This window comes from Cyrtonyx montezumae, unplaced genomic scaffold (assembly GCF_038088225.1).
Source record: "Cyrtonyx montezumae isolate F1298 unplaced genomic scaffold, pur_monq_1.0 scaffold_10, whole genome shotgun sequence".
NCBI classification, from domain to species: Eukaryota; Metazoa; Chordata; class Aves; order Galliformes; family Odontophoridae; genus Cyrtonyx; species Cyrtonyx montezumae.
Genome location: NW_027071826.1, coordinates 14821615 through 14839943, shown reverse-complemented (window position 1 = coordinate 14839943; position 18329 = coordinate 14821615). Strand labels below are relative to the sequence as shown.

At 40.3% G+C, this 18329-nt stretch overlaps 1 protein-coding gene across 1 annotated transcript in view; it reads right to left on the bottom strand.

Annotated features, from left to right (window-relative positions):
* Nucleotides 1-7085: 7085 nt before the first annotated feature.
* Nucleotides 7086-18329, bottom strand: part of FBLN5 (fibulin 5) — a 40329-nt gene continuing 29085 nt past the window's right edge. The window contains exons 6-11 of the mRNA XM_065751225.1: nt 15962-16078; nt 15351-15470; nt 12653-12775; nt 11989-12115; nt 9149-9344; nt 7086-7505 (exon numbers count right to left, since the gene is read on the bottom strand). Coding sequence (XP_065607297.1) covers nt 7344-7505; nt 9149-9344; nt 11989-12115; nt 12653-12775; nt 15351-15470; nt 15962-16078 — 845 coding nt within the window. The 3' untranslated portion in view covers nt 7086-7343. The remainder of the gene's footprint in view (nt 7506-9148; nt 9345-11988; nt 12116-12652; nt 12776-15350; nt 15471-15961; nt 16079-18329) is intronic.

Here is an 18329-nt window from a genome sequence, read left to right as displayed (position 1 = left end):
TGCTGTACTCAAACAGATGAATACTGCCTCCCTTTTCTAACTGAAGTGACTATGAACTCTTATCTGTCTTTCAAAGGCCTAAGTAAAGCTAAAATGTTGCAGAGTACAGCAGAAGAGAGACTTGTCTCAGGCATCCTGGGTACTGAGACCACTCCTTAGTACTTCTACATGGTCTTGGTTTATCCTTCCCTTGCTTCTGGCCATGACGGCCTTTTCCTTCACCCATCCATCAGCCTGCCATTCAGTCTGTGCACTGGTAAGGCTGATTTATACTTAACCCTACTAGTACAAGACAAGTACTCTTCATTTCAAAGAGAAAATTCTTCCTTTTCCAGACTTTACATAGGATGGCCATAGACTACTTCAGCCCCTATCTTTCTAATGAGATAATCTCCATTTTAGTATTTTGGGTTACTGACTGATTATTTTTGTCCACAGCAATGACATCATAACACTGAAGGATAATTAAAGATCAAGCTCTTTTTAATTGGCTTCCTAGTTGAGTTGTAACTTTATCCCTCAATAATTCTCTTTTTAATCTATGCAAGTAAGTGCTGTCACAACTGTCTCACTATTATTACACACTAAATAAGAAGGGCAATTCCAAGGGAGCCCAGACCTGAAGAATGGCAGGAGGATATACCAAAGCTTCCTGCAAGTAGAACGTGCATTGTAGACAAAATCTTGGCAATACCAATTAAAGTTTTCCATATACAAATAAGCACAATGAAAAATTGTGCATGAAATTGTAGTGTAATGGAAAGCACAGCAAGGACAGCAGAGTAGCAAGGTGCCAGACTACAACAAGCAGGGATTTGCTCTAATGCAACAGCTGTAGGCACAGAAGTAAGGGAAAGAAGTTGCCTACCTTCAGAAGACCTCAGGAATGCAGGAATCTCTAAATAAAATAGACTTGCTGCCACTGCCAACCCTTAAATGGGGTCTGGGAGGGGGGTGGATCCTGGCTTCACCCATTCCATTCACCCAGGTGCATTGCATGCACCTGAGTTCCCCTGGGTTGGCCCTGCCTTCCTACCAAGTGCTCAATCACTGTTTAAAGCCATGACTTAGCATTTCTACTACAGCATTACTAGTAAATCTCTATTTGACATCATTAACAAGTCAATGAAGATCTCTTTCCTCCACCTGAGAACTGGTCTCTATGAATTTTGTGCCTTATTCACTGACCTGGGTGCAGGTTAGGACTGGCAAGTCTTTCTGGTTGCTGCAGCTGTCCCAGGATCTCTGCAGAGCAGCTGCCTTTCTTTAAAAAGCAGCCAGTATTTCTGTCTTCATTTCCCTACCTGGGTGACAACAGATGTTGAAGTACAAAGGAATGTTTTTAAATGATGAACTAGATTTAAGTTTTCTTTGGGATACTGATTCAAATAACAAATCAGTGTAATCTTGGCAGGCCTTCCACCTCCCTGTTTGTACATTATCTACAAAATGAGTGTACTGGCTGAAATAATCATTAGAAGCAATGATTTCTGCTGCATACTAGAGAATTCTTGTGCTGGACTTGTTTGTGTTTTTGTAATGCATAGACAGACAGGAAAAACACCCGCCACCATGTGTTTTCAGGATTTTGTCAAAACTAACCTTTGTAGCCATGGTTTCACATGTCAAATACAGAGCATTTGTGGCAGTTTGATGATGAACAATCTCCAGACCAGTGTCTCAGTCTTGAGAAACACGTGTGTGCACTATGAACACTGCAGGGTCTTGAGGAAGTCAGCACGATCCCTCACAGATTACAGAGATAATTGTAGGAACAATTTCTCTGAAGAAGGTGTGAGCTGTGACTATGTTAAGGCTTGCATGGGGCTTGATAGTTCAAAAATTTGTCAAGTGCCTGAGTTGGCCTTTAAACACCAGGGGTGAGGAATCATTCATGGAAACTCATCAGTGAATGGCCTGAAATACCAGAGAAAATCCTGAAGTGCCGAAGGGTTGTCTCAGAAAATACTGAAGTACCCAGAGATAGTTCCCACAGAGAAGGAGATAGTGCAGTCATACTACTGTTTATTTACTGAAAACAATCATTCAAGTCTACTGTCAAAATAATACATATCTGTTTACATATATACCACTGACACTGAGATTCAAGACTTAAAATAAAACTGGGCTAAATCCAGACCTGATGTTGGGGTAGCAATCACTGACTTCAGCATAGTCATGATCACATTGCACTCTCTCTAGCTGGGACAATTAGTTTTTGGAAACCGAGAAATCCCCATCTGAGGTGTGAAGAGTCTTAAGGGTGTATTCACAAGCATGTCCTTACAGGACATCCTAAGAAGCTTTGTGACTGTAAAGACAGCGTGATACAGATTCAATTTCAGGAAAAGTGACTCATCAGGATTTAAGAGAGCTTCTGATACCTCCAGAGTTGTGGAGTGGCTAATTTTTCTCAAATCCTTTTTGTGAAACCAGGCTCTGACAGCAGACTGGGCAATTCTTTCAACTATCCACTTTGCTGTAAGGGTGACTAATGACACTGCAGAGAGAAGGGTGCAAAAGCAGCAGGTGGGCCAACATCGTGTCTACATTTCCAGCAATGCATGAAGAACTTGCTCTTTTGGTGGGAGCAGAGCAACCTGGAAGGGAAATAGAGTCTCTTGGAGAAAAGCAACAAAGGTCAGTTAGAGCATAAAAAGGACACAAAGCCTACAACTCATATCCAAAAAGCAGAATGAAATATGTTGGGTAATGCTAGAGAAAAGGTGCATCTCCCTCAGCATGCATTTGCAGCGTATGACCATAATGAGATCACTTGTCCAGGACAAATGCACAAAGGAGCATGGAGGAGCAGTAGGGAATTGAAAGAGATTGAATATTTGGGGACATTCTGGTTGCTGAAGTATTGTCTAAGAATTCCTTTGCTACTCAGCATCATTATTTGCTTACCAATGTAAAAGTGTATCTACCTCATGTGATTTCACTGGTACTGTTACTCAGGGATGTTTGCCCGTTGGAAACCACTACAGGGATTTCAGAGGTCTGAACAAATAAAATCTACAGTTGGTGAGATTTCCACCTCTGATTTAGAAACATCAGATGAACCCTGCAGTGAAATAGGTGAGGAAAAGGACACCTGCAGGATCTGAGGCAGCCCCACACAAATACCTCTGGGCCATTACACTCCCTTACCACACAGACTCTTGAGCACAGGTTGCCTTTCTGGGCAGATGTTCTGAAGGTCTCATAACTATCAACCTCAGTTTTCATGCATGGCACCTGCTTTTGGGTTGAGCTAGTCAGAAATGGTTCAAAGACATAAAGCAACAGAATGTGATGTGTTTAAGTCACTTGTAAATGATCGTGTCAGAGAAGAATACACAATTTGCTTCTGTCGTGTCATCTAACAGCTCTAGCGTCCAAATGCAAAGCCACATTACCGTTAGTTTTAGCTTCCATAAATTCTCCTTTGTATACAAATACATCATAGTGTTTTATGCACACATAGGGAAGGTCCTCAGTATACTTTTCATCTTTCCGTTGAAGAGCAGCAGTCATGCAAATTAACACCAGCTGAGGGTTTTTTCCATCCAGATTTATTTCAACAATGGTGCCTTTCAGGCTTAAATAACGTTAGGGCATACTTTCATTTCTTTTTATTTTTTTTTATTACTTTTGAAACATTTTTGCACTATGAAATTTTCATTGGGTTCCAAGACAGCTACATGCTACAAAAAAGATCCAGTAGCAAACTCTGTTAATGAACCAAGCTGGATCACTTGAGCGATCACAAAATGTATCGATTATTTTGCTCTGCTTGTTCTAGTCAGAGAGAAGTGAATACATGTGTCGTGCTAATGTAAAGACCGTGTTTCTGAGACAATGAAAGCTGACTCCTGAAAGGGCTGAGGCAAAGAGAAAAAAAGAAAAAAAGAAAAAAGAAAATATGGGTGCAGGCTCCTCACTTGAAAAGGAGAAAGTTGTTGGTTCTACATGAACAGCAAAGGATGCTGCCTCAGCGATGGTGGGTGCACGGGTGCTCAAAGCTGAGCTACTCCCACCAAAGCTATTGTTATCAGAGAAGCACAAGTTTAAAAGTGATTCTGTGGGATCCATCAAACTCCAAAGTGAAGTAAGATTTTGCTGTCTGTGTTAAAAAAAAGCCGGTCCCCTAAAAATATTTCAAAGATGAATATGTCAGATAGAACCCATCTAGCTCTATAGCCCTGGATCCTGTAAAACCCTGACGTGCATATTCCTTTTTTTTATTATTATTTGGCATGAATTGCTGTAATGCACGAGCCTGTAACAATCTATTGGAAACAGACCTTTGAATAGGAAATGGAGAGTTTAGATGTTACAAACTGCGAGTAAGTAATTATTTTGAGATTGGCATATATTTTGGCAAAGTTAACATTGGCTGGAGTGATAGTGAGTGATGAAAGATGTTATGGCGGCTGAGAAGTGGCTGAATTCTTTTGTTTCCAGACTTTTCCTTTTTTTTTTTTTTTCCTTAAGGCACAAAATGTTTACATAGAAAGTGTAATATTGTTTCATGAATATTTGTTGCTGAAACCAGGCATTCAAGCCTTACTCTTTTAACAAAGTGTTTAATAATGGAATTCCTCTGTTATTTTTTTAACTTCTAAATTAGGGTTAAACCAGATTGGTATGTGAGGACCACGGGAGAACAGCCCAAAAGTGAGGAACTGTCTGATATCTAACAGAGTGCACTTCCTCTCCAGGAGGTGATGTGACAGCAGGAGGAGAAAGGACTTCACTGGACATGAAGAAGTGATAACATAAAAGTACAAAAGGGGTGAAGAAAGGCTTTTATGTACTGGAAAAGTCAACACATTGAGTTTAACATGTCTAGTTTAAGATACTGCCTGCCCCGTGCCTGCATTCTGGGCTACTGGAGCTTCATTTCTTATGTCTGCCTTCCATAACCTGGGACCCATGAATTATAAATTAGCATTCCTCCTTCTCGATCATTTCTATTTTCCCCTTCAAGGCTGGCATCCGGTGAGCATCAGTACACTCAGAAAGTATGTTCCTGATATTTCTCTGTCCATGCATGTTTCCTCTACATTTGTACCCTCCAAGCTTTGCCTTCCTGCCCTCTGCTTAGCTCCCTAAAGCCTGGAGTCAGTCTCGAGCTGGTCTGTTTTCATAGTAGAAGTCAGCCTGTGTGCAGAGCTCTGAGCCACAGGAGCCTAGTGTGTTGCAGCAGTGAGGAGAAAACTTCATTAAGAGGTGGAAGCTGCTCAACTCAGCATTTAGCTGTTGTAGGCTGTTTCATCAGGACTTCCTCAAGCTAAATACTAGTAAATAGAGCAGTCACTTTTACACCTAGAGAAAAAAAACAACCCTGGACTAACTTGAAGAGCTTATTGAGAACAAGAGTCAGCTTTCTTTTTGTGTCATGCTGCCTGAGTTGTGATAACCTTTCTGAGTCTGTTCTCCCCTTTAATACTCAACTTAAGTGAAGACCTCCATGTAAGAATAAAGGCCTTCTACTCTGCTGCAGTCTTTTCATACTATAATCCTTGTAAACTCCCTTTCCCAAGTAGCGCTAAGCAATTCCAGTCCTCAAAAAGACTCAGCAGGTGTTACCTGTTTTGTGCTAGCAACTCTCGAGAGCAAGTAAGACAATAAAGAAAAAGTAAGGGGAAAAAGCAAGTACTTGTTTCAGAGAAATTTAGAACAAAGCATATGAAGCCTTGTCCTTAGTAAATAAAACACCGAAGTGCCAGTGACTGTAACGACATGAGGACAGTATCTCCAAACCATACAATTAATTTTATTTTCAAACACCTAAATATATATATATATATATATATATATATTTAGTCTAGCACTGTGAGGCCTCAGCTGGAATACTTTTCACAGTTTTGGGCACTGCATTTTGAGACAGATTTGAACCAACTGGAGAGAATCCAGATGAGAGCAACAAGAATGATCAAAGGTCCAGAAAATGTGATGTATGAGGAAAGACCAAAAGAATTGGATTTGTTTAGACTAGAGAGGAACGGTCTGAGGGGAGACGTGACAACAGTCTTCAGACATGTTAAAGGCTGTTGCAAAGGGGAAGATAAACTGTTCTCTATTTCTACTGGAAGTACGCTAAAAAGCAATAGATTGAAATTACAACAGGGGGTACCCAGATTAAACTTCAGGAAAAAGTTTCTATTGGTTACAGCAGTTAAACCTGAGAAGACATTACCTATGGAAACTGTGGGATCCCATCATTTGAGATTTGGGTACTGGCACAGGAGGGACTGATTTGTAGCAGAGGCATGAACAATTTCTATTCTAATAGTCATCTAACAATGACTATTTCAAGTCCTTTTCAGCTTGTTTTCCCTAATTTTAGGAATGTAGGAGAGACACTCTGTGCAAACAGAATAATGATCATTTCTTTTCCTGAAGGAATTTGGACACATCTGAACGGAGTGGTCTTAGAACAAGAGGTTAGTTGAAGCCTTAACTACAGAGTTAGTATTGTTACCTTACAACCATTACAAACTGTTTACAACTATTACACTGAAAAACAGTGAAAAAGTTCTGATTCTCACCTGCTCTGAAGTCCCTGGACACATTTCTGGCAGTGGAGACCTGTGTCAAAGAGTCTGGCTGTAACTAAGAGTAACACCTTAATCAGTGTAACACATGCCATCCAGTGATGGATTTCTATGAGCTCTGTTATACAGAAAGATTTAATACAGGAAGGAACCCGAAGATATGACATGTTGTTAGAAAGCAGAAGATTACATAGTACAACAAGTATTTCAGAATGAATTTACAATGAATTTTAAGTATAAAACAAAATCAAAGAAAAGCAGGTGAAAGTAAGACAAATGCAGAGTGAACTGAAACAAAGTGCTTGACTGATAATTTTGAAGTTAATTGGAAACGTAAATTAGCATTTCTGAGATCCCTTGTTTCTATAGGTGGCTTTTTTTTCCTTTGATTTTCACTTGTTTGTCAGCTTTCCATTTATAATGAAAAAAAAAGCAAGATTGCAAAAGCCAGCTTTTTCTGCAGTTTCTTCGGTGCTTTTTTGCTAAGCAGCCTTGGAGCTACAAAGGTTCACAGTCTTTGAAACCCTAGAAATGTTTACAGTGGAAAAAAGAGTCCTTAAAATGTATGACCACATAAAGAATCATATGGAATCTGCTGCCGATACACCGTCAGAGGTCTGCATCCTGGTAGGGGTGCGTATGAAGAGGCCTCCCTCCTCAGACAGGCGTAGGTCACTGGGTCTGAGGAAATACTGACTTGGTTTTGAGCTGCTATATGTACTGGCTTCTGAGGAGAGGGTTCTGCAGAGGAGGAACCGTGTCTTTGGTTTCAATGTTTACAGGGCACCAACTCAAGGTTTAGAATGAGTACTGTGATACAAATATCCTCAGCCGGATGACAGAGCTTCCTCTGAAGTTGATGACGGTGTTAACAGTGATCATTTCCAAGTCCAACTGAACAGTGCGGGGCCCTTTCACGGGGCGGGTCATCACCAGTGTAGCACTGATCGGTCCTGTTTGCTGTGCATAGAATGAGAAGAAGCAGGTGAAATTTTCAACAGCACTTCTTGAAAACTGCTATCTCAAGTGAGACCACATGATGTGCATGGTCTTCCCGTTCATTTCAGCGTCTGGCTTCATCTTACTGTTTTGTATGAACCATCACCTTCTACGGCTTTTAAAGCTCTTGGGAGCCCTGCACGTAAAGGGAGCTATTGTGCAAAGACATTTGCTATCATTTGAATGGAAAAAGATGAAAAAGTGGATTTAGAGCATGCACATAAATTGTCACTTGTTTCTTGAGGAGTTTGATGTAAAAACTACTATTACTTTGAAGCAGCAAACTCCAGGAAGGGGTTATGTTACTAGAGCTATGGGAGTGGAACCATTACTGTATAATTGCATATGTTAACATTACAAAACCTCAGCCTCTGAAGAGAGCTTTAAAGATATGAAGGCACGTTACAAAATTTGTCTGTTAGTAAGTGGAAGCAGAGCTTTGAAAGGCCTGTCCATAGCAGTGGACTATAAGCATTTAAAAACTAATTTCTGAGGTTAACACGGAATGCAGTTTGTTTTCCAGCTATAGCTGATGTACATAAAGTGGGACCTGTTTTGCTATGAAAGGAAGCTCTGATGTTACCTCTGATAAGAGGTTATGTTACCTCTGATAAGAGAAGCCCAAGAAGTGGTGAGGAGGAGCTGCCTGGAGAGCCAGCAGCATCCCGGGCACTGTGCATCCCATGCCCTCAGCTCTGCCCGCTCCTGCTGGGTGCAGAGCAAGGAACAGGCACCACCTGCTGGCTACACACCCGCACGGGAATGTACTGCCAGGGAAGGAAAAGGACAGCTTGTGCCAGCAGTGTACTTTAGGCGACAAATGAACGGCTATGTGATAAATGAGTACAAGAAGAGAGCCAGGTTTTGCCGAGGGTTAAAAATCAGCATAATGAACACCTCCATCCTTGGTGGTTGTGCCTCATTCTGTGCAGGTGCCTGCCATTGCCCCTGTATTAGTGATGGTAAAGATGACAGGAGAACAAGGAAGACTTCTGAGGAAAATTTAGATTAAACTAAGCATTTCTGTTTTCCCTAGCAATGTCTACTTAAAATGTGTGTTTTCAGTAAACAAACAAACAAAAACACAACACAAAACAAAATCCCACCACCAACAAGCAAGTGCATAAATGAAAACAAAGAACTTAGAAAGTCAATTATTAGAATAAAGGGGTTTTTACTGCCTTTCTTTTTAAAGATTTTTTTTTTCAATTGCCAGTGGAGAGTCTGAAACAACTGAGCAGCATTGACTCTTTAATTGATAAGTACTGGTAGTCCACCAAATTTTAAGAAGTTTTGGCACAACGCTTTTTCCTGAACACTGGAAACAGCTACTTTTTCACATGGGTACAACCATAGACCTTTGTGAGCCTTATGCCTCATAAAATGAGTGCATTCACTTTTGGATGTTACCTTCCTGAAAAAACAAACAAACGAACAAAAAAACAACTGCAGCTCCCACAGCCCAGTTTGCTACTCTCCAAGACTGAGTGTAAACATGTCTCATACTGAAGTGGCACTAAATAAAAACAGAGTTCTGCTGTCAGGAAAAAAATTAGCTACCAAGAAGATACTCCAGGTTTTTTCCCAGCCTGTGCCAGACTTACCCGCATGTAGAACTCCCTGCCCTCATTCCCTGATTTGATTTGGAAGATATAATAGGCTCCAGGGTAGCGAGTTGTTGCTTGCATCTGAAAGATGTCAGAAGGCACTGACCGCCCAGACAGAACGTCCATGACTCTGTACAGGATGGTGAATGGCTGATCTCTGCAGCCGGGGTTTTCAGCTGGACACATGCAGCGGCTAATAGACAGATAGGATTGCCATCAGAGGTTACAAATCCCTGTAACACTTCATCCATTGCATGCTAATACAGCTGCAAATAACCAGTCAGTTAATCAACAAACCAATCAATCAATCAAGTTGCCAACAAGCAAAAAGAACCAGTTTCGCTTGCAATGAATTTTCTCTCTGATAGTATTCTCTGCACTGCTACTCCAGTTTGCCTTCATCCCTGCCTTCTTTTTCTTGTCTTCCAGGTTTTGCCAAAATATCTTGGCATTGTATTTGTCCTTAGATCACTTAGAAATCAATACTTTCTTTAAGACTGCTCTGCAGGTGTTGAATGCCTTGTGCATGTTCGTTCTGATAGTAATTTAAACTAGCAATTATGGATCATTTCAATAGCAGTGTGACATGAATACTGTATTTGTGGTTTAATAAAAACAGTGAGACTTCCTGGATTGAAATCAAAGCTCACCGATCAATCACAAAGCTCTAAAGAAGAGCAGAACAGCAAGTCAAGCATATGACATCTCTACCACCAGCCTCCAATCATCTGTGACCTCAGGACGCTCCCAAAACAAAGATGTCTTCTGTATATTTGCCTTCCTGAAATGTGTTTCTTACCCATTGATGTGTCCAGCTTCCCCTTACACCTCCATGACACCTTGCGGCCAGAAGCTCCACGGCCCCTGCCTGCCTACCTTCCTGTACTGCCCCTTGCTGATTTTGATCCTCTCAGTCCTTGAGAGCAGACTGTCAGTTCCTCCTGCTCATTCTCCATGTGCAGCTTGTGGCTTCGTAGTCAACTTTCTTCATGGCTGGAGAATCCTAACCTTGATGCTTCTCACAAGGAAGCTGTTCCCTACTTCTGATGGTCCTTGCCATACTTCATGAGTCTTTGTCTAGTTACATCACACTGCTCCTGTGAGGAGGTGATGAAACTGGTGATAATCTTGAAGATACAGGTACACAGTTGCACATGCTCTAAGGATATTCTACACTACAGTTTCAGATTGTTTTTCTGACCTCTACTTAGTACTACAGATCATGGAACCCTCTGGAACAACCCTCAAACCTCCCTTTGGAGGGATTATGATCAGATCATTGCTTTTTGTTTTATTTAACTTGTGAAATTGGGATTGTTTTTACACTTTACATTCATCTACACTGAATTTGAATTTGGCACAATCATTGAGGTTCCTTCTGCAATTCTCTACTGATCTTTCAACCTCTTATTCATCTGTGCCAGGGACTTCTTACTTATGGCTGCTTAACTTTCATAGAAGCCTGTAGTAGGGTTCTTTTCAGAAACCTTTGGAAACCTAAGCAGACCACATCAACCATGTCCCTTAGCCACAAGCTGCTAATATCTTCAGAGAACTCCAATAAAATGCAGGATATCCCTTTATAAAAGCCATGTTGGGGAATTTACTGGAAGGAAAATAAGGGTTTTTTGTCTATTTTTTTGTATAACCTCCATCATTGACACCAGCTTCAGACAGTTCCTCTGGCAAATTCTCCATAAAACAGTTCCTGGCATTATGAACACCCCATTCCTTCCACAGAGAACACAGACGCGATGAATTTGCTTGGCTTTTATAGTGACCACTTCTAGACATATGCCACTAATTAAATGCAGTCACATCTAGATATGAGCCAAAGCCACCAAATACGAAGCTTGGAGATCAAGAACTTAGGTGCAATCTGATTTCTAAGTACTGCACTGTTGAGCTCTGAAGAATACAGAGGCTTTAGACATTTCAAGTTCTGCTTTAAGATTTCACCACCTCTGAAGATACATAGCCCCAGAAATGGAAGAACAGAAATCATCCACTCCTCAGCTGCCCTAGTCTAGAAAGCAATATAAAGACACAGATGCATTGTCATGGGAAGCAGTGAATTATTCATCTCTTGCTTTTCTATAAAATACTTCAGGCTACCAAGTAACCCCAAGAAACTGTATTTAGTGCAAACAGGGATGAAAATTTATGGCTTTCGCTATATAGAGATCTGGCTGGGGCTGAAACATTTTAAGCCCCAGGTAAGTACAAACAAAAATGTAAAAGATCTGGGCAATAGTTAGAAATGTGGGTTCCACCACCCTCTCCCCTGCCTTGCAAGATATATTTGCCCGGATGATTCTGTGTTTAAACACTGACAGTGCTATTAGTCCAATTCAGACATTCTCAATTTTCAGACAGCACAAATCAGTCCGTGGACTGCTGTTTTTCCACATGTCTAGCCTTTAAGCAGTAGGAAACTACCTGTATTCTGCTATAACTAGCATCTAATGTTTTTAAAGCACTTCCTGGACATGAGCTAGTTAATATTTACAGGAAATACATAAACAAACTGGCTGCATTTAAGCATATATGAAGTCAGTAACATAATTAAAAGTGTCTTTATTACATTATGAACCTTGCTGTTTCCTCTACTCACTGATAAGTGTTTTTCCAGTCTAACTTCCCACACATCTGAGTATCATATCATATCCCACCTGGTGACCTGGTAAGGAATTGCAATTTATTATTTGTATAAAGCTTACTAATGGTAAGCTCTGTAGACACACTTCATGGCAGTGCTGCAAAAAGCAGCATATTTGCTTCACTAGATATGCTTCACACAGTTAGAATTTGCTTTTGTGGCTGTGGGTATTACTCACTTCTCGTTAATCTGGATATAAGGTTCTTCGCATCTTACTGGGTCTAAACATTTATATTCTCCTGGGATATTGAAACATGTCTGCTGTAGAGTGCAGGTGAAGTTTCTAATTTCACATTCATTGATATCTAAAACACAAGAAACAAGAGAAAAGTTAAAATAGGGGTTTATGCTCAAGACAGCTATTACTGTCCAATGTCCATTGTAAGGAATTGACCAAAAATTCCCTCTTGCACTGTGAGAAGTGGCTTTTGATAACTGGCCCCCCTTTTAAGATCAGTTTTTACCCCATTCATTTCTCCCTGTTGGAGCTCACCTACGCAAAATACTGCAGAAGTAAAAAAAGAAATTGGATGCTCAAGCTCTCTGACCTTAGAGAAAGTGAAAACTAAAGAGAGACATGCAGCAGAGGGGACATCTTGGTGCCTTAGTGTGTATCTGTTTCTTAGTCAGTAAAACTTTACTTCCTTATACCATCACGCCAGTTGACCTCTGTGGGATTGTTCATGTGATGATGTTCTCATCAGAATCACATAATTGGCCCCTAAGAGTATGTCACTATGCAATACCAAGACCAAGAAACTGAGTTCTTGAAAACCTCTTTCCAGACACTGGACTTATTTTCTAGTCCCTCTGGGTTTTAATCAGTGCTGGAATGCTCTTACCTTGGCAGCTTCTGCTATCATCAAGCAGGTTATAGCCCGAAGGACAGACACAGTAGTAAGAACCAGGCCCATTCACACATTCGTGCTGGCAGAGGAACTCTGAGAAGCTGCATTCATCCATGTCTGTGGTGGTAAAACAAAGTTTAGAATCTTTGGCTACACAGAGCATAGTCCCACAAGCATGTGGCCATCCAGACATGGCTATCTCCCCAGCTGGAGGTTGGCATCCTCCAACTCCTGGAGCTCTGATGCAGCCTGGCAAAGTGCTGTTAAACAAGATCTTGGCAAAACTTTTTTTTTTTTTTTCTTAGAGAAACCAAAGCTGCTGCTCAACAAAATGCACGGCTGTTATCTATTTTTTTTTTAATACCTGCCACCAGTTGGCCGTATTTTCAGCTCTGTTTTACGTCAGAGATAGAAGTACTATAGCTACAAAGCTGCAACTGTAATTTGTAAGGAGAGACTTGATGGTATTTTTCTTTTTCTTTTCCTTTTTTTTTTTTAATCTGGAAAGCAAACGTCCCTTTCCCAGGGCCATATGGGTCCCAGTAGAAATCCTGTAGCCAGCCCTAGCTGTTTTATGTTTCTTAGCCTCTAGCCAGTTACTTGTAATGCATTCTAGCAAGACTTCAGAGCTCATCCCAGCTTGGGTCAGACCTACTGGAAAGCCAAGTGATCTCCCGGATACCAAGGAAGCAAAGCAGTCTGTCCAATCTGTGATTAAAAGCAGTGTGTGATCTCTTTTCCCCTTTTACTCATGATTTGACCAGAAATCATATTCCATGGAACTTTGTTCAAATGAGAAAGATGAATTTCAGAGCTGTAATGGAGGTATGGCTGACTTGGAGAAAAACACACGCAAAGGCGCTAGAATGAGGGAGGCTGCTGTTAATCATTTCCTTCTTTTTCTGTGCAGGGGAAGAGAGAAACAAAGGACAGAGTCCCAGCCAGGAACTCCCAAGTTCATATTCCCAGCTCTGACATTGACTCTCTCAAGCAAATCACTTTTACTCTTCAGACTGAATTTCCCATTCTTTTAAATTGGACTCAGTCCATTTATCCACTTCTGGTGTTTTGTACAGATGTACTGGAAAGTGTTTGAAGTTCAAATATACTAAAATAGCTTTATGTCCACAGCCACATAATCAAAAGAGATGAAGGGAACTCTACACCTACACACTCCTGTTGTTGTGTCACTTGCTTCAGCGAGTTCTCTAAAAAAATCACCTTTCTGACAAAACATGGACGAGGGACTGCCTCCATAAAGAGCCTGAGATACTACTCAGTCCTCTAGGTCTCCTAGCTCAGCCTTCTAGCACCATCAGATTCATAGAACCTCTGCTCAGCTGCTGTCAAATGCTGGAGATAAAGGCCCAAGGGCCATATGTTTCTGCTTCTGAATGACACAGGGCAGATACCTTTGCTATTTCTAAACTCTTCTGCAGTGCTGCCATCTATATTCACCAGGACCAATACCTTAGTGATCCTCAGTGATGTCTGAAGATCATTTGTGAGGTGAAAGAAGCTCATTCAGAAGAATTTGACCTGTTGTGACAAGTGTTCGCAGGCATAGATGGTCAAAGGAAGGTTTTCTGCTCTAAATCTGAGTGGTGGAAAATCCTTTTTGCTGACTTAACTCTCAGCCATGAATGAAGTTCAAGCCCCTTTATTGCTGCTATTTTGTTCTGCCAATGTTTTAGTGGCACTAGGTTAGGGTTAGGGTTAGGGTTAGACCCCCAGACAGCTCAGGAGCATGGATGAGAGCACAGGAGTCTAACTTAGAAGAAAAAAAATCACTAGAAAACAGAAATTTTAAGTTAGGTGCTTCAGCTCTAAATACATATATGTATTATGACCCTTTCAAGATTTAGGTCTTTGTACCTTCCCTCAGAATAAGGAGATCTGTATGAAAGAAGCTTTGGAAATTCTAATCTACACACATATTAATTATCACGTCTTCTCTCTCAGAAACAGCATGTTACATCTGTTTACTGTAAATTAAAAAACAAGCATTTTCCAGTGTTTTTCCTTCCAAGAAATATTGGCTGGATTCTCTAATTTTATCAAGCTGTGGGAACATTAAGCACAGAAATACATTTCATCTTCAATTAAACTAAAGCAATAAAATAAAAACAAGAGAGGAAAAAGAAGAGTAACATAAGCAATTTCATCTGCTATGAGCTGAACAGATCAGCAATGCTCTGCTAGGAAACTGTACATTATTTCTGAAGGGCAGACAGAGCCATGCAGGGAAAAATAGGGAAGGTTTAGGAGAAGTATGAAATCATAAGAGCAAGAAGAGTGCATGCATTCAACAGACAAATGGAAAAGTGCTTTATGCACGAGTATTTCTTTAACTGTGGAAAAATGTCCTAGGACTGTCCCTGGTTTACTTGCTTTAGTAAGATTCTCATCCAGCACTGGAAACCATTTTCTTATGTTCTGCTGCTATCTTGGAGCTTTTTAATATTTAGCTTAGTTCTTAACAACATTTTGCTACCCTCCTCCTCTGTGATTTGCTTGACATTTGCTGTGCACTGTATCTGGAAGGAAAATCACACTGGTTGCAACTATCCTGCTGCTAATCATAGACCAAAGCAGAAGGCTTCTAGAAAAGCATGTACAAAACAGTACACTGGAAAATGAAAACACAATACAATTAAAGAAACAAGAACAATAAATAACTGAAGACAGTTACCACTGCAGTTAACTCCGTCAGCTTCCAGTTCGTAGCCAGGTTCACAGCGGCAGAGAAAAGAGCCATAGGTATTTACACAAGTCTGAGAGCAAGGGTTTTCTCCTGTACATTCGTTCACATCTACAGGAAATCAATACGTGCATCAGTTTCTATTTTCAGTTCATTACTGTAAAGCATTTCAAAGAGATTACCTGTATAATAAAAATAATTGGTTCTGAGAAACATAACAAAGTCAGTATTATTTATTGAGATACCAGATGATGCCAGAAAGAACATGTTGGAAACAGCATGCATGGAAATAAAATATTTTGGCAGTGTCTTCAAGTAAATGAAGTGCTTCAGTGCCCAGATCTTGGTAATTTCAGTACGAATCTAGGGGGGTTGGGTCTCTTTGCATATTTCTATGGATACACTGCTCAGGTTGCACCTGTACCCCTCCTATGTACTGTGGTAGCAAACATATGTTCACATGGGAGTTACGGATTTATCTCAGAAACACCTTTCAACATTTTCAAAGCAGTGTTGGGACAGTTACTTGTGCATTAAGCACATTTTAACAGCGTTGTTGATTAGAACCAAATATTTCAGTCATGATTTAGCACAAACAGTACCTTGGCATGATCTTCCATCATCGTTAAGTGTGAAGCCTGGGTTGCACGTACAGGAGTAGGAACCAGGCACATTGGCACACAGCTGCTGGCAGTAGCCATAACGGCACTCATCTATATCTATGAATGGGAAAGATGACAAGCAGAATGGTCGGCATTTCCACATGCAAATATAAAGCATCAAACTGAATCAATGGCACCAATAACAGAGAAGTGACACAGGGTGCTGGTTAAAGATCTAACAGTCAAACTTGCAAGTGTTTAGACTGAATTACAGTTATAATGTATTTTTGCTCGAAAGAATGCAGCAGTACGTTTTTCTCCACGTCTGACAGCAGATCCTACAAAATGACTGCCATTGCTGTAATGTTTAATATCAATTGGCTTTTGATTTATGGTGATTTTTTTAACAGCTGCTCTCAAAGCTTTGCAGCATTCCAGTGACATACTAAACATAAGTTCCTGTTCAGATTCTTCTTATGGGCAATTAAAATAAGATCTCAGAGCAAGTCTTACCCCTCATTCAATACCCAACATTGTTAATCTCTAGGGCCACTGTAATGACAGCAGAGGACAAAGCAGGTACTGAAAGACCTTCTCTTTAAAAATGTTTTCTGTATGACCATGGGAGACTGTTTTATTGAAACAGCATGTTATTATTATTTTTTTTCCAATTTGAAAGTAGAACTGTGTATGGAAAAACTGTAATGATGTAAAAGACGGGGGGTAATTTGGAAAAGTGACAGCGCTGCCATCTGAAAGACTTACACAATAAGACAGTTTTGAATGGGCATTCCTAAGACTCTCAAATGAGTAGGAATTAAGAACATTCAATCAGTGCTAAGCTAGGAAGACCAACCAAGTGTAATACAGTTTGATGTAAATGAAGTTTTGTGAGTAAAGTTTTGTGAGGAAGGGCACAGGTTTTGGTAGTATCACCCCCATCACGTGTTCCAATGCACAAGTAAATCAAAATGACAGTATTTTCCCTACGATTTACATGCATACAGTTATATCTGCATGAATTCCAGCAGTTCATTATTTGTTAGCTAAATGCTTCCTGTTTTATATTAGGAACTTTTACATGATGCGGCAATACCATAAAAACATCATTTTGAATTTGATGTATAAGAAGCTACATCCTGTAATTCAGATTTATGTTGTTGGCCTCAATGGCACCGATTTGCCATAGAGACACTTGTGAAGGCATGCTAAAAATATCAAAGCATTGGAAATGCTCTCACTGTGTAAAATAGCAAGGACATTGACACTGGGTTTTACCCTTACTAGCTTTTATTTCCCACTGCATTTCAAAGAGCAAGATAACCTAAAGTCCAAGGTCAGCTGTGGTATGTACAACAGCTGTAGACTTCGCCCAAACTCTGCAAAAAGTAACACTGGTTTTAAGTAAATTAATATCTCATTTCACTGACACATTGCATTACTTTAAATACAAGCATTTGATTTGATGGAACTGTTTTTTCAAGAGCATTGCATTTTGGGAAGAAGGACTTCTACAGGACTACTTCTTGTGGGTGGCTCTTGTGGACTCTATTGTACTGACTCTTGCTGTGTAAACATTACTGGGATAATTACAATAGACAGCACTGTAGCTTTTTGTAAGTATGATATATAAGAATATTCCATAATACTCCATTAAACCTGTCCCTAAAAACTCAAGCTAGTCCTCCAATTGCATTAAATGGTCTTTTACTACCTTATGCCAGCAAAAATCACTTCTTCAAGTCCAGTGGAAAGTATGGAAAACAGGCTTTTTGGAAAAAAAAGAAAAAGAGAGATTCTAAACAAAACCCGCTTCTAGCTCTTTGCATTGCCTTGAAATAATTCACCTCATGCTTACATAAAGTGGGCACCAGTGGAATGCTTATTTTAAATGGCATAAGCAGATTCTAAAATCAGTCTAGCAAAACAGTTGCTTCAGCATTCTGGTAAATTCATCAAGCAGCAAAGTGATTTAGATACGTATCCAAGTCCTGAATGATGCACACAGTCCTTAAGTTTGGGCTGTAACTAGGCTAAGTAAATTGTTAATACAACAGGCAGTGTAAATCAACCCCCCCCCTCCCTGCCCTCTCTCACCACTTCCCCACCATGTATACCTGTGCAAACCCCAGCACAATCTTAGCTCCATGCATACATATATTCAGGCTGTTCCTCACCTCCGTTTCTTTAGTGTATACAAGAGAATATAGTGGCTCTCTGTATGGGCTGGTTGTAGTTTCCTCTAACTTGGCAGAATGGCTCCTTACTGACGTTCTGGTCAGCCTGCTTTATTTATTTAATAATGCATGTTAGCATGCATTCTATGATTCTGTTATTTTCCAACTTTTTTTTTATTTTCTATTTTTCT